At 35.2% G+C, this 26,458-nt stretch overlaps 1 protein-coding gene across 2 annotated transcripts; it reads left to right on the top strand.

Annotated features, from left to right (window-relative positions):
• Sh2d1a (SH2 domain containing 1A) lies at positions 1–25,068 on the top strand. Of its 2 annotated transcripts, none has more exons than XM_074064020.1 (4): positions 1–232; positions 17,441–17,504; positions 22,274–22,406; positions 23,351–25,068. In XM_074064020.1, exons 1-4 carry the CDS (start codon positions 96–98, stop codon positions 23,386–23,388), a joined length of 372 nt encoding a protein of 123 aa, XP_073920121.1. In that variant the 5' UTR covers positions 1–95; the 3' UTR covers positions 23,389–25,068. The 2 variants fall into 2 exon arrangements, with proteins under 2 accessions (XP_073920121.1, XP_020019278.1); XM_020163689.2 differs by having other exon boundaries at positions 22,274–22,415; positions 23,351–25,067.
• The last annotated feature ends 1,390 nt before the right edge of the window (positions 25,069–26,458 follow it).

Here is a 26,458-nt window from a genome sequence, read left to right as displayed (position 1 = left end):
GTTAGGTGGCTGACTCGTGCCAGGCTGCTGCAGCAGCAGCGGTGGCACCTCGCTTTTACTTTCTCCCTCCTCGGTCCACCCGAGTCCTTCAGGCCATGGATGCAGTGACTGTGTATCATGGCAAAATCAGCAGGGAGACCGGGGAGAAGCTCCTGCTCGCCACGGGACTGGATGGCAGCTATTTGCTGAGGGACAGCGAGAGCGTCCCAGGGGTGTACTGCCTGTGCGTGCTGTGAGTACATTGTGGCGGCGACGGTGGCCTAGCTATATGCGTAGCCTGAGGCTGCTGAAGGTGTGGGTAGTAGTCACTGGCAGCTTTTGGCCAAGGCTTGCAGGGGCACAGGAGGCAGGAACTCGCCAATACCTTTTCCACCACACACCTATGGTCCCCATGGCTCCCTCAGGTTCAGCCTAGGGCTGTTGTAGGACCATGCTTTGGCCTAGGTCCCTCACTGGGGAATTCAGCCCGTGGGCTTCCTGTTTTCCACAAGGACCTCACTAGGGCTTTTGTGGCAGCTTTATGGAGTGCCCTTCAGAGTGGGAGCACATGGCCTGGGTTTACTTTCAGTTTGAGAAAGACCCAGGGTTCGGACTTCTGTTTTGACATCTGGTAGATGCCAGGGAGGTGAAGCCCTGGGATGGTGTGGACTGTGCAGCTTTGGGGCCACCATGTGTTGAGGGAAAGTAAGGTCTCTCTCCAGTTCTCTACAAGCAGGTTTGGAAATGTCATCACAAAGGAAGAGCATCACGTTCCAGGAGAAGAGGCAAACTAAGAAATGGAGTCTCATTACTTTAAGAAAGCAATACCAGTTAGGTCAGGATGCTGAGGGTGTGTGTGTGTGAGAGAGAGAGAGAGAGTAAAGCTGCCTCTCTGGATCTGCTGAGTTAGCTTCCTTAACCTGAGTTGTGTGGGGGCAAGAGGTTTCAGAAGTAGGACCCTTCTCGATAAAAGCTAGGACTGACAACAGTTGTAAAGAGCAGGGAGGGAAACCCCCTTGTTATGATTCAGTGTTGCTTTTTGCTTAGGCCTGCGTCAGTCTGTTGCCCCATTTTGAATCAGATACACCTGTATCTTTGCTCCAGAGCTCCAAAGGCAGGTGGATCTGAGACCTAACCTTTCATTAGTCAGATGCTAGTTTTGTAACCTCAGCAAATTAATCTCTTAGTTCCTTAGTTTTCTCATCTATTAAATGGATATCATATTACAACCTAAGTTGTAGAATTGGGAAGATTAAATGCCATCACTCATGTAAAGAAGTAGACAATACATAGTAAATGTTCAGTAAATCTAAGCTATTGATATTATTATTATGATTTTTTTCTTTTCAGTTGATTTCTTTTAGTACTCATGGGGCATTTCTAAGGAAGGATCCAATATAAGCATTGTCAGCAGGACAAAAACACTTATGAACACACCATCCTGTACAGTAGACTTTTAGACACTACAAAGGAAGACGCTTGGTAGTGAGTTCAGTACCTGATGATACACTGCAAGATCTTGAAGTACTTTCTGGTTCAGAGAAGAAAAATTATACTGAGGCTGGTGTTAGAGGTTTTTCATTGTATATCAGTTTTTTAAAAATGGTCAAGCCTTGTTTGTGGCAGTTCTCAGTTCATGCTAAATATATTTATCACAAAGGCATCAAGGTAAATATGTGGAAGCTATTGAGTTTCTTGGACTGGATATGTGTCTCTATATATGTATATACATGCATGTCTACATACATATACATAGACACATATATGTATGTATATATGTGTCTATATATATCTATATTTCTTTCTCTATATATATATATTTGTGTTGGTACTGGAGATGGAAGCCAGGGTCTCATACATGTTGGGCAAGCACTCTACCACTGAGCTACACCTCCTAGCCTGAGGCTTGAATCTTTATGTTTTGCTTATAAAAGATTGTTTTTTTCCCAAGTAGAACCTAGGGAAGGACAAGGAAAGCCAACTAAGATTCTTAAGCTCTTTTCTTATCAAAAGAATATGGAGAACTGAGGATTGGTAAAAGGGGCTGCTTTGGAGAAGTTGACAAAAAGGGTAATGTGTTTCTTAACCTAGAGGTAAAAAATGAAGGTTCAACACATGCACAGGAAATCAATGTGAGTCAACTCCCTGTATAGCTATCCTTATCTCAACGAGCAAAAACCCTTGATCCTTCCTATTATTGCTTATACTCTCTCTTCAACAAAATTAGAGATAAGAGCAAAATAGTTTCTGCCTGGTAGCGAGGGGTAAGGGGGGGATAAGGAAGGGAGTGGGGCACAGGGCAGGGAAGGGAACTCTAAAGTTGATACATGAAAAGAGTAGGAAATACTCTGGAATTAGTAGGTATAGGTAAGAACTTTCTCAGTGGAACCCCAGCAGCACAGCAACTAAGAGATAGCATCGATAAATGGGACTTCATAAATTTAAAAAGCTTCTGCACAACAAAAGAAATGGTCTCTAAACTGAAGAGATCACCCACAGAGTGGGAGAAAATATTTGCCAGCTACACATCAGACAAAGGACTGATAACCAGAATATGTAGGGAACTTAAAAAACTAAATTCTCCCAAAATTAATAGGCAAAGTGAACTAAACAGAACCTTCTCAAAAAAAAAGAAATTCAAATGGCCAAAAAACACATGAAAAAATGCTCACCATCTCTAGCAATAAAGGAAATGCAAATTAAAACCACACTAAGATTCCACCTCACCCCTGTTAGAATAGCCATCATTAGCAACACCACTAACAACAGGTGTTGGCGAGGATGTGGGGAAAAAGGAACCCTCTTATACTGCTGGTGGGAATGTAAACTAGTACAACCACTCTGGAAAAAAATTTGGAGGCTACTTAGAAATCTAAACATTGATCTACCATTTGATCCAGCAATACTACTCTTGGGGATATACCCAAAAGACTGTGACATAGGTTACTCCAGAGGCACCTGCAAACCCATGTTTATTGCAGCACTATTCACAATAGCCAAGTTATGGAAACAGCCAAGATGCCCCACTACTGACAAATGGATTAAGAAAATGTGGTATCTATACACAATGGAATTTTATGCAGCCATGGAGAAGAGCAAAATCTTATCATTCGCAAGTAAATGGATGGAATTGGAGAACATCATTCTGAGTGAGGTTAACCTGGCCAAAAGACCAAAAATCGTATGTTCTCCTTCATATGTGGACATTAGATCAAGGGCAAACATAACAAGGGGATTGAACTTTGATCACAAGATAAAAGCGAGTGCACACATGGGAGATATGAGGATAGGTAAGACACCTAAAAAACTAGATAACATTTGTTGCCCTCAATGCAGAGAAACTAATGCAGATACTTTAAAGCAACTGAGGCCAATAGGAGAAGGGGACCAGGAACTAGAGAAAAGGTTAGATCAAGAAGAATTAACCTAGAAGGTAACACACATGCACAGGAAATTAATGTGAGTCAACTCCCTATATAGCTATCCTTATCTCAGCTAGCAAAAACCCTTGTTCCTTCCTATTATTGCTTATACTCTCTCTTCAACAAAATTAGAGATAAGGGCAAAATAGTTTCTGCCGGGTAGCAAGGGGGTGGGAGGGAGACGGAGGGGGCTGGCTGGGTAAGGGAGGGGGTGGGGTGAGGGGGGAGAAATGACCCAAGCATTGTATGTACATATGAATAAAAAAATAAATAAAAAATTTAAAATAAAAAAAATGAAAATTCAAAAGAAGCTTAAGCAGGAGAGAGAGAGCAGCAGACACCATGTGGCAGGGTACACCTAAGGCTGAAGCCTCATGGGTAACCTGGCTATTTCTGAAGTTTGCCAAACATGCTCTGCACTTGGGATTTTTGTTGTTTCTGGTGGTACTGTGGTTTAAACTCAGGGCTTCATGCTTGCTAGGAGAGCTCTGTCACTTGAACCACTCTGCCAGCCCTTTTTTTGTGTTGGGTATTTTGTAGATATGCACAGGCCAGCCTGAACCATGATCCTATTTTATGCTGCTCACTGTAGCTGGGATGAAAGCTGTGAGCCACTGCACCAGCTTTTTTTCTGTTGAGATGAGGGTCTTGTGAACTTTTTTGCCTGGGCTGGCTTGGAACTGTGATCCTTCTGATCTCAGCATCCTGCATAGCTGGAGCTGGGATGGCAGGTACACACTACCATACCCAACTATTGGTTGAGATGGCGTCTCTCAAAATTTCTGCTTGGGCTGACCTTGAACCTTGATCCTCCTGATCTCAGCCTCTCAAGTATCTAGTATTACTGGTGTGAGTCACTGGCACCTGGCTCCACTTAGGGTTTTGCACTTATGGTTTCTTTCCTCAAACACACATTGAATTCATATATTTATTCAACTGGCTCTTTCTGCAGAGATAGGACTTCTAGAATAAGTGGTCTTTTCTTGTTGTTAAACTACTTTTATTCATAGAGCTTTAGACTCTCTGACATTTGCTTGTTTACTTATTGTGGGCTCTCCTACAAAAATATCATCTTTATGATACCAGGAACATTGTCTCTAGTACCAGGAACATAGCCTGGTATGTAATAGGCATGAAGCAAATAATTTCAAATTAAGTGAATGAACTGTTAAGGCAAATTTGTGTTCTTTACTGCAAAGGTCTTTCCACTGGTATGAAGAGCCCAGGGTGTAGGTTCAGGAGAGTCATTCAAATACTCTGGGCTTCAGTTTCCATGTTTATAAAACAGGAATAGTAACTGATGTCTTACCTGTTTCAAAAGATTACCATAAGTAAAACATATAAGAGAAAAAGCCTTTAGTTTTTTTTGACCATATAGGCTGGAACTACATAAGGAATTAACTTAGGCAGGTGGGAAATTCTCAAACATTTAAGTTTCCACCCAAGTGAATGTTGTGTAAAGGCAGTTTTTTGACTCTTAGTTCTCCACGAAAACCTCCTCATGAAGAAAACCTCCTTATGAAGTAGCAGAAGATAATAAGCAAGTTGGAAAATCCCTTTCTGTGTCATTTGAATGGTACCCTGGGGCTTCAAAGTCTTCAGGAGTTTTAGAGTGATAGTTACTGCTGCAGAGAAAAAAACACAAGGAGAAATGGTCTTTTATCATAGTTTCTCAACCATGTTTTTTAGAAGAGTGTCCCTTTTGATACACATAAACATTTCATTTCCTTTTTTTGGTATATCCCATGTGTTCACTTTAAACCAAAACATTGATGCTCGTGATATACAGTACATCTAACAATGCAAATGGTGTCATATACGCATGAACAGCAAGGTATAGCTAACAAACTGCATTAATTGCAGAGTTTACTCAATGGTTTCTCATTCTATCTTTTGTTTATTCCTATTGACTAAGAAGGTTTGGTTGAGCTTTAGTTTCTGTATTTTTATTGTAGAGATAACACATTTCATATGGCTTTCAAACTATGGTTTAAATTGTACTTTCAAACTATGCTTGCTCATTTACCTAGTTCTGAACCCCCTAATCATGACTTTCAGATAGTCTTTTCTTCTGTTCAGTTTTATAAAACAGAATCTAAAAAAATCACTGCACTGTAGAAGTTTTCCATTTTTAAGATTGCTTGCCTTCATTTAAAGTGAGAAGTTTTCCTTTCAATTATTTTCTCCAAGCAAATCAAGATTTTTTTGTATGTCTATTAAAATAGTTCCTTATACTTATTCATAATAGAAAATATGAAAAGCACAGATAACGGAACTGAAGGAAAATCATCTATAGTTTTATAATCTAAATACAACTACTATTAAAATATAAGTGAATTTTCTTCTACATTTTATTATGAGCATGTAATACTCTCATGATATTATAGTTTGCTATACTTATCACTTAATATGAAAAACTCACTCAAATGTAATCTTCTTATAAATTTTTTTTTCTATTTTTGCAGTACTGGGGTTTGAACTATTGAGCTATTCCACCAGCCTTTTTTTATGATGGATTTTTTCGAGATAGGGTCTCACTAACTCTTTGCCTGGGCTGGCTTTGAACCTTGAGTCTCCTGATCTCTGCCTCCTGAGTAGCTAGGATTATAAGCATAAGCCACTGTGCCTGGTTACAAATGTTTTTAAGTATTATTTTTAATAGCTGCACAATAATTCAGCTAGCTGGTGAGTATATCATAGTTTTTGACCATTCACCTATTTTTCACCATTTAAATTATTATATTTTCCAAATTATTAATTCCATCATGATTAATATTTCAGAGCATAAATATTTCCTTGTATTTATGATTACTTCTTTATGTGATTTCTAGGTCAGAAAACATAAATAATTTAGAATTTATTATGTGTACATGATCACTAATTTTTTTCAAATGGTTACTCCGCTTTGTATACTCAGTAGTGCATGAGAATATTCATTTCACTGCACCTTTCCTAGAAATGGGTAATCTTGTTAAAAATACTTCTCTTTGAAATTGATGTCTCATTCTTTATCTTATATTTATACTCTACCTCTAATATTTTTCACATTTTAGATTTCTTTGATTAGCAGTTGTCTTTTTATAATTTTGTTAAGCTGCGTATTTCCTCATTCATGAATTAACTATTTGTGTACTTCACTCACTTAACAATTTGGGTCTTCTGTTATTCTTAATTATTATATAAATATAATTTTCTTAATTATTATATATTATTATAACACACACACACACACACATACACATATATGAAATCCTTGATCTGTTGTGGGTATACTTTCTCTTTGCTATTATTTTTTTTGACACACAAAAAAATTAACTTTTTTTTTTTGCAGTACTGGGATTTGAACTCAGGGCCTACACCTTGAGTCACTCCACCAGCCCTAGTTTGTGATGGTTTTTTTTCGAGATAGGATCTTGCAAACTGTTTGCCTGGGTTGGCTTTGAACCATGTTCCTCCTGATCTCTGCCTCCTGAGTAGTTTGGGTTACAGGCGTGAGCCACTGGGGCCTGGCAAAAAAAAAATTAACATTTTTATGGCTGGAGATGTGATAGAGTGCTTGCCTAGCATGCTCAAAGCCCTGGGTTCCATCCCAGCATCACAATAAGATGAAAAAACAAACACAAAATTAACATTAGTAGTCAAATCCATCACTCATTTTCTTTGTTTTTGGTTCCTTCCTTTGCTTCTCAGCTTAGAAAGTTCTTTCTCCTTCAGAGATGTTATAAAACTTCACATCAGATTTGTTTTAAATTTTGGTTTTGCTAATTTGCCTTCAACTCCTTAATTCCATGTGGAATTTAAATTTTATGTGGATAAGTATCTGATCTGATTTTGTCAGACATAGCTAGCAATTGTCCCAATATAATTTGTTAAACAGAACTTCCATTTTTCATTGGTTTGTCTGCCTACTTTACCATATATGAGAAGAATTTAATATATATTGTTCCTGAAAAATCTGTTTGGCTCAATTGATCTCTTTATTTTTGTAACAATAGTACTATAACATCATAGTGTTCTGATACATTTTAAATTTTTTGCGATTCTTACCTGCTGGTTTTTGTGGTGAAATCCAAAATAATTTTTTAAATTAATAAATCCCATTGGGATTACAGTAAACTCATTGATAAATTAAGGAGAAATTGTCATCTTTAAGAAATTACTCTTCCCTTTCAAGTACATAATATTTTTCTCTTTACAATTTTTTCATTCATAGCTATCAATAGTTTTGTAGTTTTCTTTCTGTAGGTCTTACACATTTATCTGTAGTTATTTGTGTATGAAAATATGTGTCAAAACTTTTTGTCGGGTTGGCGGAGTGGCTCAAGTGGTAGTGCTCCTGCCTAGCAAGCATGAGGTCCTGAGTTCAAACCCTAGTCCCACTAAAATAAAAAAAGACTTTTTTGTTTTTATCCTAAATGGAGTCTGTTTCCACTATATTTTCTGTTGCATAGTAAAGCTCTTATTTTATGTACTTGTGTTCATCTAGTGTACAGAATTCTCTTACTCAAGCAGTTTTTTTTACTTTATTCTCTTTGGTTTTCTTAGTATATCAGGTTTCTTTTCACTGAGATAAATATATGCTCTCACATTTCTTCCCTTCTCATCCTTGAGATAGATAGCCATTGGGAAAGTCCTCACTACCCACTGAGATTGTTTGGTGATGATAAGAGGAGAAGTAATTTAAAATACTTTAGAAATTAGCTTGAAAAATAGCTTATTTCCATAGTTAGCATACTTCTGTACATATCTGACTTTGCTACTTATCTGATGAAAGAATTGGAAGAAGAAATACTATTGTAATTCTTTTGCCTCAAGGACATGTAATGAAGTCATTTGATAAGCCTTTAGATAAAAGCATAATTATCTTTTTGTCATTTAAGATTTAAAGCGATGACTAAAAATAAAGTTTCTATCAAACAACCAAACTCAAGAAATTTGAGAGGAACTGAGATGAAATAAAATTCTAGCATAGCTGTTGTAACAGAGAACAGTATGGAAAAGAACTTGAGACTATAACTTAACTTCATTTGTTGAGATTTTCTGAGTATGTGTAATTTGTTAATGGCAGAGCAATCTTTATTTATTTATTTATTTATTTATATTGTTTTATTATTCATATGTGCATACAAGGCTTGGGTCATTTCTCCCCCCAGCCCTCACCCCCTCCCTTACCACCCACTCTGCCCCCTCCCTCTCCCCCCCACTCCCTCAATACCCAGCATAAACTATTTTGCCCTTATCTCTAATTTTGTTGAAGAGAGAGTATAAACAATAATAGGAAGGAACAAGTGTTCCTGATTGAGATAAGGATAGCTATACAGGGAGTTGACTCACATTAATTTCCTGTACGTGTGTGTTGCCTTCTAGGTTAACTCTTTTTGATCTAACCTTTTCTCTAGTTCCTGGTCCCCTTTTCCTATTGGCCTCAGTTGCTTTTAAGGTATCTGCTTTAGTTTCTCTGCGTTAAGGGCAACAAATGCTAGCTAATTTTTAGGTGTCTTACCTATCCTCACCCCTCCCTTGTGTGCAATCTTGAAGGCTAGCTTAAGACTATATTAGCCACACATAAACCAAATGGACAATTCACAGGCAAATAAAAAAAGTGCTGACTCTGGTTCATGATGTAGAATTGTAGTAGCAAGATTAGTCTGAAGATGTCATTTAGCTTTAGCAAAGGGGGAGTCTGAGTTGACCTTTGTCTAGGCTCTCCCTTCCTGGGTCCTCCTCACCCAGAGTTTTCCCTTCTGCTTCCTCTCCCTTAGTGGATTACCCAAGCCCTATTTCTAAGCAGACTCCCTCTCTTTTTCAGATTTATACTTCTGGAATAGCCAATCTGTTAATTCATTCCTTCTAATATAAGATAGGCATCATAGAATGGTAAATAAAAGCCCAGGTCTTCCATACTCAGATATTCTGAGTATGCATCCCAGCTCTGACCCTTAGCTAGCTATTTTACCTTGAACTTTTTGTGCTTGAGGTTTCTTATCTGTAAAATAGACAATGATGATAATGATAGGGTCATTATGACTTTTATTACATGGATTCATATTTATAAAGTTAAATCTAATATGTTTTAATGTAAATAAAAAATCTATAATTGCAATGCAAAGTTAAATCATCATAAGTATATGAAAATAAAACATTTGTGGCAGTTCAAGAGAAGAGGAGATTATTGTCATGATTCATAAAAACTAGCATAGTTTTACCACTAAGTCTTCAAACTTTTGACTGTTCTGAAAATTCAACTTCTCTCCAAAAGAGTGAAGTTTGGGCCATAGGAAGTTCAGAAACCACTTGAATCAGGGTGTTATCTCAATGATGATGACTTTGCATAGGACAGCATTCCTCTGGATATAAAATAATTATTTAAAAATAAGTCACAAAATTGTGTCTAGTATTTTGCACATAGCATTACTTAGTGTAGTCATAGAGAGCATGGGAGCTAGTTTGTTTTATTTGCAGTGTCATGAAAAAGTCAGATTTTCTTTTGAGTAGTCCTTGAAGTGGTATAAAGAAGGGATTGATGTGGTTTTATCTGTTTGAAACCAAGATTTGTCCCTTACACTGACCCATTGAGAAAATAAGTAGGCTTGATTACATTTTTCTTGTCCATTTCTAATTTGAACACTTTTTAAAGGCTTAAGGACAGTTTTTGCTGAAATAAAAACAAATTTTAATATGAGCAGAAATGAAATAAATACATGTTTTTAGTCATTAAAATGAAAAATATTAGTTATGAAAATATATTAATGGCAACAATTAAAATACTCTGCCTTTCTCTACTAATTACTCACTTTCTGATTTTTTTCATGATAAATTTTAAATTTCTGGCTTATCACCAAGTCCAAAAATGTATTTTAGTAGGAGAAGGAAGTTAAAATGATACTACATTCCTAATTTATCTATATTAATGGAGAGAGACAAAAGAAATATAATTTTAAAAGTCTTGAACAATTTAAAAAAATTAATTATATTTTTCTGATTTGTAATTTGTAAAGCTCTAAATTGTAATTCTCCTTTTTTTAGTGTATATTGTCTCCTTCTTCTTCTAAAAACACTATTAGGCACTTAAATAAAATAATTTTTAGGATAATGTTGTTCAGGTTGGCCTTGAACTTTTATGTAGCTGAGACTAGCTTCAAATTTGTAATCCTCCTGCCTCACCTTCTGTAATGCTGGGATTATAGTTGTGCACAACCATGCCTGGCTATATACTTATAAATTTATAGGTAAAATAAATATGTAAGAATGCACTTATATTAATTTAATTTTTTCTGATTTGTACACATATAAAGAAAGTTTTGAACAGTTGTAATCAGTGCAGTATCTCCTTGTGTCTACATTTTACACATACTGTCAGTTTTTGTCAACATGGTTCATGTATTTAAATTTTCCTTAGAAAAATAGTACTCTAATACCTTTGAATTCTGGTATAATTTGGAGCCATTCTTTCTACTCTGATTCTTCTATTTTTCTCTAATTTTTAAAAAATTGTTTTTAAATTGATAAGTAAACCATTTATGTATTTATTGTGCACAAAATGATGTTTTGAAATATGTACATGTATGCATTGTAGAATGACTAAATTGAGTAAATTAACATGTATTACTTCACATACTCTTTGTGATGAGAACCCTTAAAATATACTCATTTTTTGCAAATTTCAAAAGCACAATTCATTAACTATAGCCATTATGTTGTACAATAGATCTCTTGAACTTACTCCTCCTGTATAATTGAAATTTTATATCCTTTGACCAACATATTCCAGTCCTGTCCTCCCACCCCCAGCCTCTGGTAACCCTATTCTACTTTTTACTTTTATGAATTCAATGTTTTTAGATTACACATATAAGTGAGATCTTACAGCATTTGTCTTTTTGTGTCTGGCTTATTTCACTTAGCATAGTATCTTCCATGTTTATCACATTCCAACAAATGGCAGCATCTTATTCTTGTTTAAGACTGAATGGTATTTCATTGTGTATATATATCACATTTTCTTGACCTGTTCATGAATTGATGGACACTTAGATTGATTTTTTTTGTCTTGGCTATTGTAAATAATGCTGCAATGAACACAGGAGTGAAATTTCTTTTCAACATATTCGTTTCATTTCTTTTGGGTATATGCCCAGTAGTAGTGTTGCTGACTCATACAGTATTTTTATTTCTAATTTTTCCCAGAATCTCTATATTGATTTCCATAATGGGTGCACTAATTAGTATTCCCACCAACAGTGTGGAATATTTCTTTCATCCTTTTGATAACAGCTATCAAACATCCTTTTGATAAAAGCCACTCTAACAGGTGTGAAGTGATACCTCATTGTGGTTTTCATTTCCATTTCTCTGGTGATTAGTTATGTTGAGCATTTTTCATATAGCTGTTTGCCATTTGTGTGTCTTCTTTTGAGAAATGTTTACTCAGGTTTTTGCTTTTTTTCGTCTTTTCTTTTTTGGTGCTGGGGATTGAACCTAGGGCCTCTCACATACTAGGTAAGCACTCTACCAGTGAGGTACATCCCAGCCCTTCCTTATTTTTTAAATCAGGTTATTTGTTTTCTTACTATTGAGTTTTTTGAATAGTTTATGTATTTTGGAAATTTACCCCTTATCAGATGTACATGGTTTGTAAATGCTTTCTCCCATTCAGTAGGTAGTCTTTTTACTCTGTTGACTATTTTCCTGGTTGTGAAGAAGCTTTTCATTTTTGATATAATCTCATTTGTCTATTTTTACTTCTGTCATTTATGCCTTTAGGGTCATATTCAAAAGCGATTCCCTTATTTTGCATAATCATTCTGTATTTAGGGATATTTAGGTTAATATCATTTTTTCACCATTAGATTAAGACTACTATGAAAATTGTTGTCAAATTGTTTTTTACTTTTGACTTGTTTCCTTGGAGTGTATGAAGATAAGCAAGGTTATTTTGTCAAAAATATGCATAGCTTTTATTATAACTCTCACCAGTTCATTTCCTAGAATAGTGATTTTCTACAGACAAAGGGTATGTGTAGTTTGAAAAAGGAGATCCAATATTTTAGTTTAATTTTATGTTATAAAGTTACTGTTTCATAACTTAAGCTATGGAAAATACAACTCTGAACTTTTGTTGAGGAATAAGGAAACACTATTCTATGAAGACTAAAACAATTGACAAATCCTCAACTTTTTTAAAAAATAAAATTGCATTCTTAAGGCCTACCTACAGACTGAGAGACTATGGGGGAGGTGGTAAAGAAGTGCCCTGGATGGGTGAATCTAGTATGATGCTAGGGAAGTTTCCATCAATATTCCCAGTGATGTTTGGGACTCTCTCTCTTTGCATTTTAATCAGTCTTTTTGTCATTTTCATTTTATACAAATCACCTGGAAATCTGGTTAGAATGCAGATTCTGATTCAGCAGGTCTCAGCTGGGGCCTGAAATTCTACATTTCTCACCATCTCCTAGGTGATGCCAATGCTGTTACCCTAGGGATACAATTTGAGCTTCACTGTTTTAGATATCTTCTATCCATGGCATATTATAATGAGAGTTAGTTACAGGGGATCCTTGGTCAGTTATTTCTGCTACTTAAAAGGGGAAGTCCCTAACTGCTGGCTTATTTGAGGGGTGAAACAATTTTGCTCATTCAGAAATGCAAGGGACTGGTGTGTGTAGGAAATTTGCTAATATTACATGCATTAATCATGAGAAATTTTGTGTGCCATTGACATCAGCTTGTTCAAAGACTGAAGGAGGTAAGAACTTTTGAAGTGGTACTCAGGTTCCTGCTGCTTAACTGAAACTGAGATAAGATCAAATTCGTTAGGAAACAATTTTCAAAACAAACTCATTTATTTTGACTAAATGTGGTTGAATTATGGTAAGGTGACAAAGTCATTGTATTTTTTAGAGACCTGCTACTTTAGAATGTAGAAAACGGGTTGTGTACCATTTTACTTCCATCCATGCTGAAATGTTAAATAACAAGTTTCCATATCCACCCTTAATGTTATTGAATTATTTCCATTAATTGCTTCTCACAGGGATACTGGAACCAAGGACCTGTGCTGTTTCCCTCTTTCCATCTGCATTTTTCTGTGTGGTTTAAAGAAAGTCCCTTAATGTCTGTGTTTCAAGCTCACATTGTGAAAAATGGAACACAAAGCTCTTGCCTTGTTCCCTGTAGAATACCTATGAAAATCAGTGGATTTTAAGGTAGATTTCAATTGCTTTAAAAAACAAGATTTAATAAGTGTAATATTTTGTATTTTTTCAGCATATTACATATGAGCATATAGCAAGCTATTTTATAGAGGATCCAAATAGTCTGGCAAATCTTCATAACAAAAACAAAACATTTCCTCTGATTATATCAGCAGTTAAATTAACCTTTTGCTCAGTGTCACAAATAAAATGGACCTGATTAAAGTATTTTGAATATTTTTTGTCCTTTACATAATCAGTATTGATGGGTATTGATTAAAGGTATAGTAATCTAATTCACGTATTTAAAGACTTTTAATTCTAAAGGGAGTTAACAGCAAATGTGGTCAACGACTTGAGCATAACCTTTTTATAATTCTCTAGCATCATCTGTTAAGTTTAAACAGTTGATTTTAAACAGAGTTTGGTATTTGTCCTAACCAAAGATCTCAACTGATCAAAACTTGTAACAAAAAACAGCAATACAAAAATGTATTAAAAATCATGGTGAGTTATATTCAGATTCACAGAAATAATTTAGTACAAAGTTGTAGCCTTTGAAGTAAGTGTTTATTAAACAAATTATGAAAAAATCTTTAATATCACTAATCACCAGGGAAATACAAATCAAAACCACAATGAGATATCACCTCATTCAAGTAAGATGGCTATTATCAAAAGGACTAAAAGTGCTGGTAAAGATGTGGAAAAAAGGGAGCCCTTACACACTGTTGGTGGAAATGCAAGCTAGGATAATCTTTATGAAAAACAGTAATGAGCCAGGCACTGGTGGCTCATGCCTGTAATCCTAGCTACTCAGGAGGCAAAGATCAGATTATCGAAGTTTGAAGCCAGCCCAGGCATATGGTTCATGAGAACGTATCTTGAAAAAACTCATCACAAAAAAAGACTGGTGGAGTGGCTCAAGGTGTAGGCCCTGAGTTCAAGCCCCAGTACCATAAAAAAAAAAAAGAAAAGAAAAAGAAACCAGTAATGAAGTTCCTCAAAAATCAAAAATAGAACTACCATGTGATCTAGCAATCCCACTAGTAGGTATTTATCCAAAGGAAAATAAATCAATACGTTGAAGAGATATTTGCACTCCCACATTCATTTCAGTGTTATTTAGAAAATAGCCAAGATGGAAACAACCTGTAACTATGGACTAAATTGTGTTCCCTCAAAATTCATATATTCAAACCCTTGCCCAAATGTATTTGTATTTGGCAACAGGATCTCTAGGAGGTAATTAAGGTTAAATGAGTTTATGAATATGATACCCCAATCTGGTAGGGTTGGTGACTTTATAAGAAGAGGAAGAATACATGAAGAAAGAAGAGGTCATATAATCACACTGCAAGAAAGTGGCTGCCTACAAGTCAAGGAATGAGGTTTCAGAATGAAACCAACCCTGATGACACCCTGATTCTGGACTTCTAACCTCTGGAACTATGAGAAGCAAATTTCTGTTGTTTAGGGCATCCAGTTTATGATGTTTTGTTATGGCAGTCTAAACAGACAAGTAAAATTTTGGTACTAAGAATATGGATGCTGCTAAAACAAAACCTAAAAATGTGAAAGTGCTTTTGGAACTTGGTAATGGGTAGAGGTTGGAGGAATTCTGAGATGCATGCTAGAAAGAAAAGGTAGATTGCCATGAAGAGAATGTTGGTAGAATTATGGACGTTAAACGTCATTCTGGTGAGGTCTCAGGTGGAAATGGAAACCTGTTGTTGGAAACAGGAAAAAAGAACTTGGCTAAACCAAGTTCTAGTGTTTTTTTTGTTGTTGTTGTTGAGACTGAGGTTTGAACTCAGGGCTTCATGCTTGCAAAGCAGGTGCTTCCTCTTTCCTTCCTTCCTTCTTTTCTCCTCCTCCTCCTTCTTCTGCCCTCTTCTTCTTTTGCAGTGCTGGGGATGGAACCTAGTGTTTCATGTATGCTAGGCTGACCTACACCTCCAAACCCCCAGCTGAGGAGATTTTTAAGCGAACTTTTGAAGGAGTGATACGGTTCTTCCAGATTGCTTCTACTAAAATGCAAAAGGAGAGAAATGATTTGAAGAAAGAACTGTTAAGCAAAAAGTTACCAAGCTTAAAGATTTGGAAAGTTTTTAGTCTAAATGAAGGGCCAGGGATGAGAGGATTTGGGCTGAATTGTGTACTCCCAAGATATGTCTAAACTCTTATTCCAAATGTAACTATATTGGGGTATAGGATATCTATAAGTTAGATGGTCATAAAAGTAGAGCCCCAAACTAATAGAATTGGTTGCTTTACGTAAAGTGGAAGAAGCTGGGCATGGTGACACAGCTGTAATCCTAGCATTCAGGGTGCTGAGGCAGGAATTTCATGAGTTTGAGGCCAGTCTGGGTACATAGTGAGATCCTATGTCAAATAACCATGAGAAAAAGAAGAGGAAGAGAGAAATCTTTCTTTCTCTGTGCTCATGCACTTAGGAAAGGCCGTGAGAGCACACAGTGAAAAGTCAGTTGCTCATAGGTCAAGACAAGGGACCTCAGAATGAAACCTTCCTTGCTGGTACCTTGATCTTGGACTTCTAGCCTCCAGAAATACAGAAATAGATTTCTTTTATTTAAGCCATTCAGTCAATGGTATTTTTATGGCAGCCAAGCATGTAAAACTCTTAGCATATAGTAGAAATAAATTATATAGATATGCAATATGAATATAAGCTTAGTTATGGGAAAGAATGTTTACTGCATTTGAAAGGACAAACTGCTTTCAAGTACATTAGCAGTCTCCTTTTTCTCATCAAAATTTTTTATTTTAATTGAGACCTACTAATTGTCCGTATTTATGGGCTACAATGTGATATTTTAATACATGTCTACAATTTGTAATGATCAGGTGAGTGTAATTGGCATATCCATCACCTCAAACATATACATTTGTGTTGAAAATATTTCAAATCCCCTTCAATAGCTATTTTGAAATATACAATTATAGTGTCTGTAAGCCATAGTTATCTTACTGTGCTATAGAACATTAGAATTTAATCCTCCCATCCATTGGCACCACTGTTCCAATCCTCTCCCCGTACCCCTGTTTCTCCTACCCTTCTCAGAGTCTGGAAACCACTTTTCTCTTCTGTACTTCTTTGAAGTCAACTTTTTAGCTTCCTCATATAAGTAAGAACATGCGATTTTTGTATTTCTGTGATTGACTTATTTCACTTAACATAATGTCCTCCAGTTCCACTGATGTTGCTGCAAAAGGCAGAATTTAATTCTTTTTTAAGGATAAATAATAGTCTGTGGTACAGTACCTCTTTTAAATACAAATTACCATTACTATTGCTACTATGTTATGTTATAGAGCCTTGTAATAATTCTTTATTTCTATATATTATAATAGTAATATTACAAAAATAGAGGTTAATTTGTATTATATAATATTAATTTTTATAATTAATATTATCAATATTACTACTAATTTCAGTGGACCTGATAATGCCTTACTCCAGTGAAATATTTTCACCTTTAGACTCTACATGTACTTAAAAATAAGACTCTTGTTAGAACTGTTTATTAATTCAAGAGTTTTGCCAGTTACAATTCTCTGATTTCTTTCTGTCTAATCTTTCAACTAGACAAGTCAGGTTTGTTAATTCCCACATTTCAAAAACTGATAAGATAAAGAAGACTCACTGGAGACCTAGGCTGATATAATATGTGTGTGCATTAGAGTCACCTACTTTGCTTCCTATGAATGCAATGGAACTGTCCATGTATATGTAACTTTTATATGTAGTAGCAAGCTCAAATTTAGAGTATCTGTAATTCTTTTGGAATTTTTCAGTAATAGAAATTTGTTTTTTCACAGGTATCAAGGTTACATTTATACATACCGAGTGTCCCAGACAGAAACAGGTTCTTGGAGTGCTGAGGTATAGCTCTTTTACTTATTTTTACTTCTGTGGCTGTTGAGTGTTTCATATTTAGGCTGGTTTGATAAAAGAGAAGTCATATCATACATTACCAAAATATTCATCTTACTTAAATCACTAAAGCTTTTCTCCAAAATTGTTCATGGATCATTAGGAAGCCTTTAGAAAATTTAGGTTCCAGTTCTGTTCAGCAACCACTATGTAGACTGGTATGAATTTGGGGAAAGATAAAAACACGGAAGGATTATGTTCATATGAAGTTTTTGAAAATATATAAAATAATTGAATCAGACTTATTTACTGAATGATACTGACATGATCATTGGTACTACTGTGTATTAAAAATATGATTCCTATTTTCTAAGGGTCTATAGTATTATTGAAGAGTTAAAAATGCAAAATTAAATAGCAGTGTAAGATTCTATGCTTTGTTGTCAAGTGCATCTAGGTTCCATGTCTGGTCCCTCCTCTTCCCCACTAGGTCTATGAATTTGGCCAGGATAATTTCCAATCCATTTCTTCACTTGTAAAATAAGCCTAAAAGTAGTCCTTTACTCACAGGTCTCATTCTGAGGCATAAATGAGATAATGTATGTAGAGAATTCTTAGCCACAGGACCTGGCACATAGTGAACCTGCAAAAGTGCACACTGCTGAAAATTGCTGAATAGTACGATTATATATGTTACTTCAGTGCTAGGTTATCTAGAACATAAGTTCAAAGAATGGAGGATTTCCCAAGTAGTTGGGTAATTGTTGGCTGGTCTGTGTGAGGAGGCAGGACTTTCAGCTGAACCATGTTGGAAGGCTATGAATAGTTGGAATAGAAAAGAGGGCATGTTGCAGTGCTTTTAAGCTGTGCTCTAGAGAATCATGGTGCCCTTCTACCTTGGGGCTGACTGGTGAGGTTATGGGCGGCAGAAAGAGAAGCAGAGGTAAGTGGGGAATTTTCTGGGTACCTACCTTGTTTTCAATCTGAGTAGTTCCTATTTATTTTGCTTATAAAGTAGGACTCTAGAGAATAAGATTTCTTTAGAACAAAGGATTCTTGTGGCCTCTAAAACATTTGAATGTCACTGTACTATCCTAAGAAATGCCTGTAGAGTGAAGTCTATTTTCACAGATCAGGGTAGTATGGAATATCACATCTTGCCAATCATTAAGGTCTGTACAACTGAACTTTTCAACCTCAGATGTTTTCTCTGGTTTCTAACTGTTTAAAAAAGTCCATTTTTATAATGAAAGTATTTAATTAGAAGCTTTTGGAAACATGAATTCTAATATCAACCTTTATTAATAATTTAATCTATGCAGTTAAGACACTCTGAAGTCTCAACTTAAAAATTAAAATAACTCTGAGATTTACAAATTTAACAGTATACTGGAAGGTGCAAGTTGCAGATTACAAACATTTTGAACTATTAAGATCAATTGGGAAAAGTTTTCAATCGTATTATTATTTCATTTATTTACTTACTTTTGATTTTTACGAAAGGGTCTTATTAGCCATCCAGGGTGCCCTGGAACTTACAATGCAGCCTAGGATGGCCTTGAACTCGAAGTCTTCTTGCTTTTGCCTTCCAAGTGCCAAGATTACAGACATAAGCCCATTGACTGGCCACATTGTTGATTTATATCAGAATTATTGATACTGTAATACTAACTAAAAGAAAAGCAATACCATTTCTTTTTTTTTTGTGGTACTGAGGATTGAACTCAGGGCCTCATGTTTGCTAAGCAGGTGCTCAATCACTTGAACCACTTCACCAGCCCTAGCAATACCATTTCTAATCAAAACTATTTATACTTATTTATTTTAAGATTTATTTGTATCACTGCAGAAATGATTAAACAGAAATTAAACATAATTTATCATGAAGAATAGTTATGTACAATATATAATATTTATGCATATGATTTGGCCAGAAATAGCCTTTTTTCCTAGCAAAGTACTCTTCAGGTACTGAAGAATATTCTTTATAGAAAGGACCTTGGATTCATAAGTTTTCACAGCCTTGTTTTTAAACTTGCTTTCCTCCATTTGAAGTATAACATCATATACAGATTGTTACATGCTTGTGATCACGTTAAGGAGGAGAGTGCTTATTGAAAATAACTGTCTCCTCATCGTTTTGTCTCATCTGACCCTACTTTTATAATAATATTGCCAATCATCTACATCAAGAGAGCTGACAACTGGTGTGGATTGCTGTATCCCCAAGTGCAAACAGTTAAAAATTCTTTAATTTTGAAAGTGCATATTGCATTTTTTCTGTCTATTAAATTTGCCCTCTTAGTTATGTTTTGCTAAGGTGAATATAAAACTAATATATATTCTCAGAGCTCATACCATCTGATTGGAAAAATTTCTCTAGAGCATATGGAAGACCAGCTGTGATCCAAAACATGTTTCTTCAGATAAATAAAAGGTGAAAGTATGGGAAATATACAAATTGGAACAATAGATGATTTCAGTGACAGGATGGGAGTTGTCAGTGGTATAATTCTTGTGTTTTCAAAATTGGGTAAATGATAGATATTTATGCTGCTTTCTGAAACAATGTTTTAGTTTGCCATGCTTCAGGGAAAATCATGGCAGTGACACTGCATTCTCTGTGCAAAGACTGTGCTAGAAACCTAGGTAAGTCTGAGACTTGTTTCAAAGAGTGGGATGAAATTGAACCTTGGATCTCCTAAATTTAAAGGACCATTATTATGTGTATTTTCAGTTTTAGATAGACTTTTACGTTAGATCATAGCATAGTGAAATAAGGGAGTTCATGTGGCTCTGGCTATTGCTGAATTGTTAATTTAGAGAATCTATATGTAGTTTACTATCATTTATTAATGTGTGAATTATCATCAGTACATTGTAAAAAATGTACTGACTTCTTTCTGTTAATTTTTGTGCCTTTGGGCTTTTATGGGTATTTGATTGCAGGAGTTCAGCAGATAATAAACAATTTTACTTATTAGCCTACACTGCAAATTAGATCAGTCATTTGCTAAGGAAACCCTAAATCCCAAACTCATTTTGCTTCTGTATACCCAGGGCTATCATTCCTCTCTGTTATCATGGATACTCAAGTATTAACTGCATATAGGTCCCCATAAAAATTATGCTTCTGTTGAAAATGGTTTTACAAGCCACAAGAACAGCTTAAAGAAATTGTGGTTTAAAATCTTTCCACATCTGGTGAGTATATAGTTTTGCTTCTGGTTGTTGACTCTAGCTTCACTAGCACCTTCTTTGTCTAGTCCTAATCTGAAAGGGATACAGAGACAATTTTTCTGCCTCTGGTTGTCTGTGTGACCTTAAGTATGCTGATTAATTTACATTTTTTATCTGTCATATGATAACCCAATTGACCAATAACTGCCAATCTGTAAGGAAATAGTGGGGGCAAGAGATGGGAAAGTGCTTTTAAAGTCAAAAAGTGCCCTCTGGAAGGCACAAGGAGGTATTTTGTGCTTATGGCCTGTCTTTTCAATTTCTTCAAATTGGAGCCCAAGAATTGTTTGGACCTCTGCAAAAATGGCCATGTTATTTTGGATGAAGTTTCAATAGAGTTTTAGGAAGGTGTTTTGATCTCGAGGATGTAGCTGTATGGGAGACCATTTTACATTTACTCTCAGGATATGAGTGGACACAAATTTAGAACCAAAAAGAATATTCGCAGTGTTTTCAATGAGAAACTACTTACCCCAAAGTAGGCAGTGACTGAGAGTTAGTTATGGATCCAGCTTACTGTCTAGTTGACAGAACTCTGCATGCCATGTTTTTTCATTAAATGCTAAAAACAGTTTCCATCTCGAAAAATCTTCCAGATGGAATAACTGAAAAACAACTTTCTAAAAAAAATCTAGTCATTGTTCAATTGCTTGTAGCAGTACTATTTTATTTTATGTAAAATGTCAGTTTTGAGCTGATGCCTAACGCTTGTCTCATAAGCTTTTGTGGGTAATTTTTGTTGATTTCAGGCAGTGTTTTTGCAAGAGAACTTATGTCAGAGAAGGAATACATTTTAATAGTTACCTGCAAATAATGATCTCTTTAAAAACAAACGAACAAATAAATAAAAGTGACCTTATATAGTCTTTCATTTTCATGTCATAGAGAAAATCCTGTCACTGTGTAGTGCTGACAGCAATTTGGGGAAGGGTAGGGAAGTTTCCCAACGAAGAAAAATGTAATATGAAGAATGAAGCAGGACATATTGTGAGATAAAAGGGTATGAGGACCAATTAATTAGCCATGCATTATGTGCATCTTAGCAATCAATTTTTAATTTCCTGTGTAGTATTTTATATTGTAAAATGTTGTCAGGGAGGACCAGTTGTCTGTTGTTTTTGTTTTTTTGATTCCTCAGGCTTTTTATTAATGACCTGTAGGATCTGTGCATTTTCTATGTTTAACTGCATCCACTCAGTTGCTGAATTCATCATGGGTAATGGTCTGTATACCCTTAGCGGTTTGGGATGTATGATGGGTAGCAGGCAGGAAGGGCAGGGCTATAAGCTAGAGCTTGTACAAACTAATACCACCCTTGGGAGAACTGAAATGACAGCTCATTAGCTCCTCTTGCAGGGAAATTCAGCCAACCAAAGTAAGCTCTTCTGGAATGTTGTTTTTCCTTCTTCCTTATGTTTCCAAATATTTGAGCAAGTTATACAAATGTTAACTCTCTAAGCATCCCTTGCACATTTTTGTAGGACTTTCTGTAGCATTACAAGGAAAGTAAATAATTTGTTTGGCCTTTTATTTTCCAGACAGCACCCGGGGTACATAAAAGATTTTTCCGGAAAATAAAAAATCTCATTTCAGCATTTCAGAAGCCAGATCAAGGCATTGTAATACCTTTGCAGTATCCAGTTGAGAAGTCCTCAGCAAGAAACACACAAGGTACTACAGGTATGGTTAATGTTCATTTTTGACAGAGTTTGGAAGCTTAGGGTTTATAGCAAAGCTATTCATAAATATTCAATCAATTGGATGTTCTGTAAGAAAAATTCAGTGAGAAAGTACATGTAGCCAGAAATCAAGTGAGAGGTAACTTTTTATGTGCTTTAATTTCAATATGCTATACTATCAGCTTTTAATAAAAGCTGATAATAAAATGTGCAAACATATAAAAAATTACATGAGGTCATAGTATTTCAAGCTTCCTTTCCCATCTTGTTCTTATATATCCCTTTTGTAGATATATAAGTACCATTTCACTTCATTAATCCAGACACAAATGATTTGAAAGGCGCAGTAATTCAGAGAACACCTGGGATGCCCTTTACTTTTGCTTATTAAGCTATTTTTCCTTTCAGGGACTGGGAATAGGCTAATGTTAGCCTAGTCCACGTGATTCTGATTTCTGAATTGATGGTGTTTGAATGAATGAAATTTTACTATAGCAGATGAGATTAAATTAGCAAACTGTATTGTTCCACTGGAACAAATTATTACATTTCCTGAGCAAAGCTATTTTAGTGCATGTGTCAAGCTAAAGAGTGAATTACATCCAACTGCTGTAGTTATCTGTTTACTCATCTATTGAAAGGGGTTAATCATTTGTTTGGAATGAGAGGATATGCCTCGATTAAAACAATAAATATTTATGATAAAATAAAATGAGTTTTTATATCCTTTTCTAATTTACAAATTGGCTAATTTTTATTTTCTACACAGTATTCCATTCTTTATAAGTCAGTTTTAAATAATAGTTGCTTGAGACATATCATTGTATTGTGCTTTTATTTTATTCTGCCAGAAGTTTTATATGTTTGAGTTAACCTATAATTTTATTACTTTGTAAATTTACCTTTTCTTTGATTTTTGTTATTCTTTTTCTTTAGGGAGAAGAGATTCTGATGTCTTCTTGAAAACACCATGAAGAGAAATAAAACACCTTGTACTTTACTTTTAATAATTTAAATTTATGCTAAGTTTTGTATGTTGTAGATAATCCAGTTCATCGAGCTACAAATGTATTTCTAACACCATCATAGTCCTGTGATGAACGCATCTAGTCTGATGTTAAAGCTGAAATGGACATTGTAGAGAATGAAGGGCCTTGAAATGAGGATTGGGAAAAATAATTCCTTAGGTTATTTTCAGTTATTACATTTACAAATGGGAATGTAGTGAGTACTTCATAAAAGATTAAGGTCAATTCTTGCCAAATATAAATAAAAATAATCTTCAGCTTTCGTCAAAAGCACCATTTTTAGTGAAATATTACTTGATAGTTACTGATTTTTAAATGTCTTGCTTGATTGTGTGGCGGGAAGGTGGTTATCATATGCAGTTCTGCGCTAGCAATGGTGTTATGGGAGACTTATGAAGCTGTGTGCTAAAACAAGTACTAGATAAAGAGTAAAGAATTTGTTTAAATCTGAAAGCAATCTATTTGCCTAGAGTTCTCATGTTAGACAGTAAAATCTATAGGCCAATCTGGAGTTTAAAATCCTATAATTTAAGACATGCTATTAATGTTTCTTTTGTTTTATGCAGGCTTTGAAATTATGCTGGGGATCTGATGAAGCTCAGTTTTCTTCTAATCATTTATCTTTGCCCCAGTTGTTTCCACTACATGTAAAACCTTTTTTAAAAGGGAATTTTCAGCAGCTGTAGTTCATGATTAACTAACTTTTTAAGCAGACTTCCTATTCGGCAACCCTACAAAACCATTAGAAACTTATGGTTATATTAACTTTTAATGATTTTGACTGATTGAAATCTAACTGAGAGTCAGATTTTTATGTAGTATTTTCTTCTTATGTTTATATTTTCATCACTATTGTGATTTATTATATGCTTAGTTGCTTCAGGGCTCACAGAATTCATTCATTCAACAAACATAATAAGGCACTGGGGGTAGAGAAGTAAAAATAGCTGGTTGCTGCCCTCAGGTAGTTCGCGATCCAGTTGGAAGAGAAAACAGCAATAATAAAAGACAAGAAAACAATAACAATAAATGTTGATAAGTACATAAGTGAGGTTCCCAATGTGTAGGTGATCTGTCTTTAGAGGCAGAACAAATCAACACAAATACTCTGGCCTATGGTCTGTAGAAAAGGCTAAGTTTCATGGTAAACTAAAACATTGGAATTCTGGGCTGTACACAATGTGAGCTTGGTTAATAATTAGTGAACTGCTGAGAGAGCTACTATTTGTGCTGAGCATGTAACATGGATGATATGGGAGTGCAAAGGTAGAGTATGGTCACAATAATGTATTGTGGGCAGTTCACCATTATAAGGGAATTCAGGAATATACTTGCAAATTAAAATGCATATGCTTAAATACTTTTAACTACTTTTAGTTTGAGTTTAAATTTTAATTCATGAAGTTAATTTTTATTCTAATATGTCTAAAATAATCCTACATAAATGAATGATGTTTGCACGTTCTTTTATAAGAGTCTTTTGAAAAAGCCTTCTGGTATCATTAGCAGTCTTTCACATTGTAACAAAGTACTTGTAAGATTTATTCACCTAATTTGTATTAAAATAATCCTTAAAAATATTCAGAGAGGGAGAGAGAGAGAGAGAGAGATGCTATTAATAAACTAAAGCATTGATGAAGGTTGTCTTACTTATCTTATTGGACTGATTGCCTGGAAAAGGTAGGTGCTTTTCTGATGTTAGTATTGTCAAACTCTCCAGTTGATGAGCTTAATTCCATCTCCTTTCGCTGGACTTTTATTCATCAAGTTTATTTTACTTTTTTTTTTCCACATGAGCATCTTTGCTAGTTCCCACCCTATGTGATAGGGTGCACTTTTACAGAAAAATCATATCCTTGACATACATATCTAAAATATTGCCATGCTAACATGTACCTGTAAGTTGCTGAGTCAAGGTAGAAAAATGTACGTATATTTCCAAGCTTCTTTTCGTGGGGTGGGGGTGGGGCAAAAGCTGTTGGCAAGCCCAAAAGAACAAGACAGCTTATCAAATACTTATCCATTTCCTCTAAAACTTGTTCATAAGAGGTAAGGTCAGGAGGAAGACAAGCTTAAATAATTGTCTGTTTGACTGTTATAGGCAGGGAACCTTATAGTAGCACACAGGTAGACTAATTCTACACAGAGTATCTCTAAGTCATCTGGTATAAATAAAGGTCTGTACCGAAGGTATTCTTTGAGTTACAATGGATAGAGAATTAAAAAATGTGAGAAACATTTTTAATATCTACTAAGATTGCTTCAATATCAGCTTATAGTTTATTTGAGTCACTTTATTGAGCTCAGAATCTGTCTATTAATAATAAAACCCAGATTTGTCCTTGAGCATTTCAAGGTTACAGGATGCCTGGTTTCCTGTTCAGGTGCTGTAAATTTAATGTTGTCACCTGTTTGCCCTTGTAGTAAATAGGAATCCATTATTTTTCAGTTTGCAGCTAGGGGTGAAGTTAAACTACCTAGTTTAGACAGTTTTACAATTTGGAGTCATTGGCCAAACATGTAGTAAAAGCTGAATTCTTATCATTAGGTCATTTGGTTCTTAAGTGAACTTTTTTTTATGTAGAAAGATATAACAAACATGAAAAACTGGATAGAGGCCATCAACATAACATGAAACACCCCCCCCCACACCACTTGATTGTTTCCCTCAACTCCTCAGAAATTGAATTGCTCTCTCATAAGATGACAGAAGGTAATATAACATTTAGTATTGGACAGATAGTGAAAGCAGGAATGCATGAAACCTGAATTTTCTTTTCAGCTTTGTCACTGGTCATTCATATGACCTTAGGTAAGTCAGTCTGTTACTGTTATTGAATTTTCAAAGTAGGAATAATTAAATCTTACTCACTTTACAGGATTATTGAGGCACAAGAATTATATAACCTTAAGATATTAGTTATTAAATTATTAAATCTTTGATGATGTTGATATTTAAAAACCTCTAAAAGTGAGGGTGAACAGGGTAGGAATATAGATAAAACTCTTATTTCCT

Source organism: Castor canadensis, chromosome X, assembly GCF_047511655.1.
Source record: "Castor canadensis chromosome X, mCasCan1.hap1v2, whole genome shotgun sequence".
In the NCBI taxonomy this organism is placed as follows: Eukaryota; Metazoa; Chordata; class Mammalia; order Rodentia; family Castoridae; genus Castor; species Castor canadensis.
The sequence above is the reverse complement of the archived record's forward strand: the minus strand, read 5'-3'. Positions and strand labels throughout refer to the sequence as shown.

Bases quoted from the DNA above. Each gene is read 5' to 3' on its own strand.
- Sh2d1a (XM_020163689.2), top strand. From the start codon at position 96: ATGGATGCAGTGACTGTGTATCATGGCAAAATCAGCAGGGAGACCGGG. The intron at 233-17,440 runs GTGAGTACATTG...GTTTTTTCACAG, and splicing joins GTGTACTGCCTGTGCGTGCT to GTATCAAGGTTACATTTATA. The intron at 17,505-22,273 runs GTATAGCTCTTT...TTTATTTTCCAG, and splicing joins CAGGTTCTTGGAGTGCTGAG to ACAGCACCCGGGGTACATAA.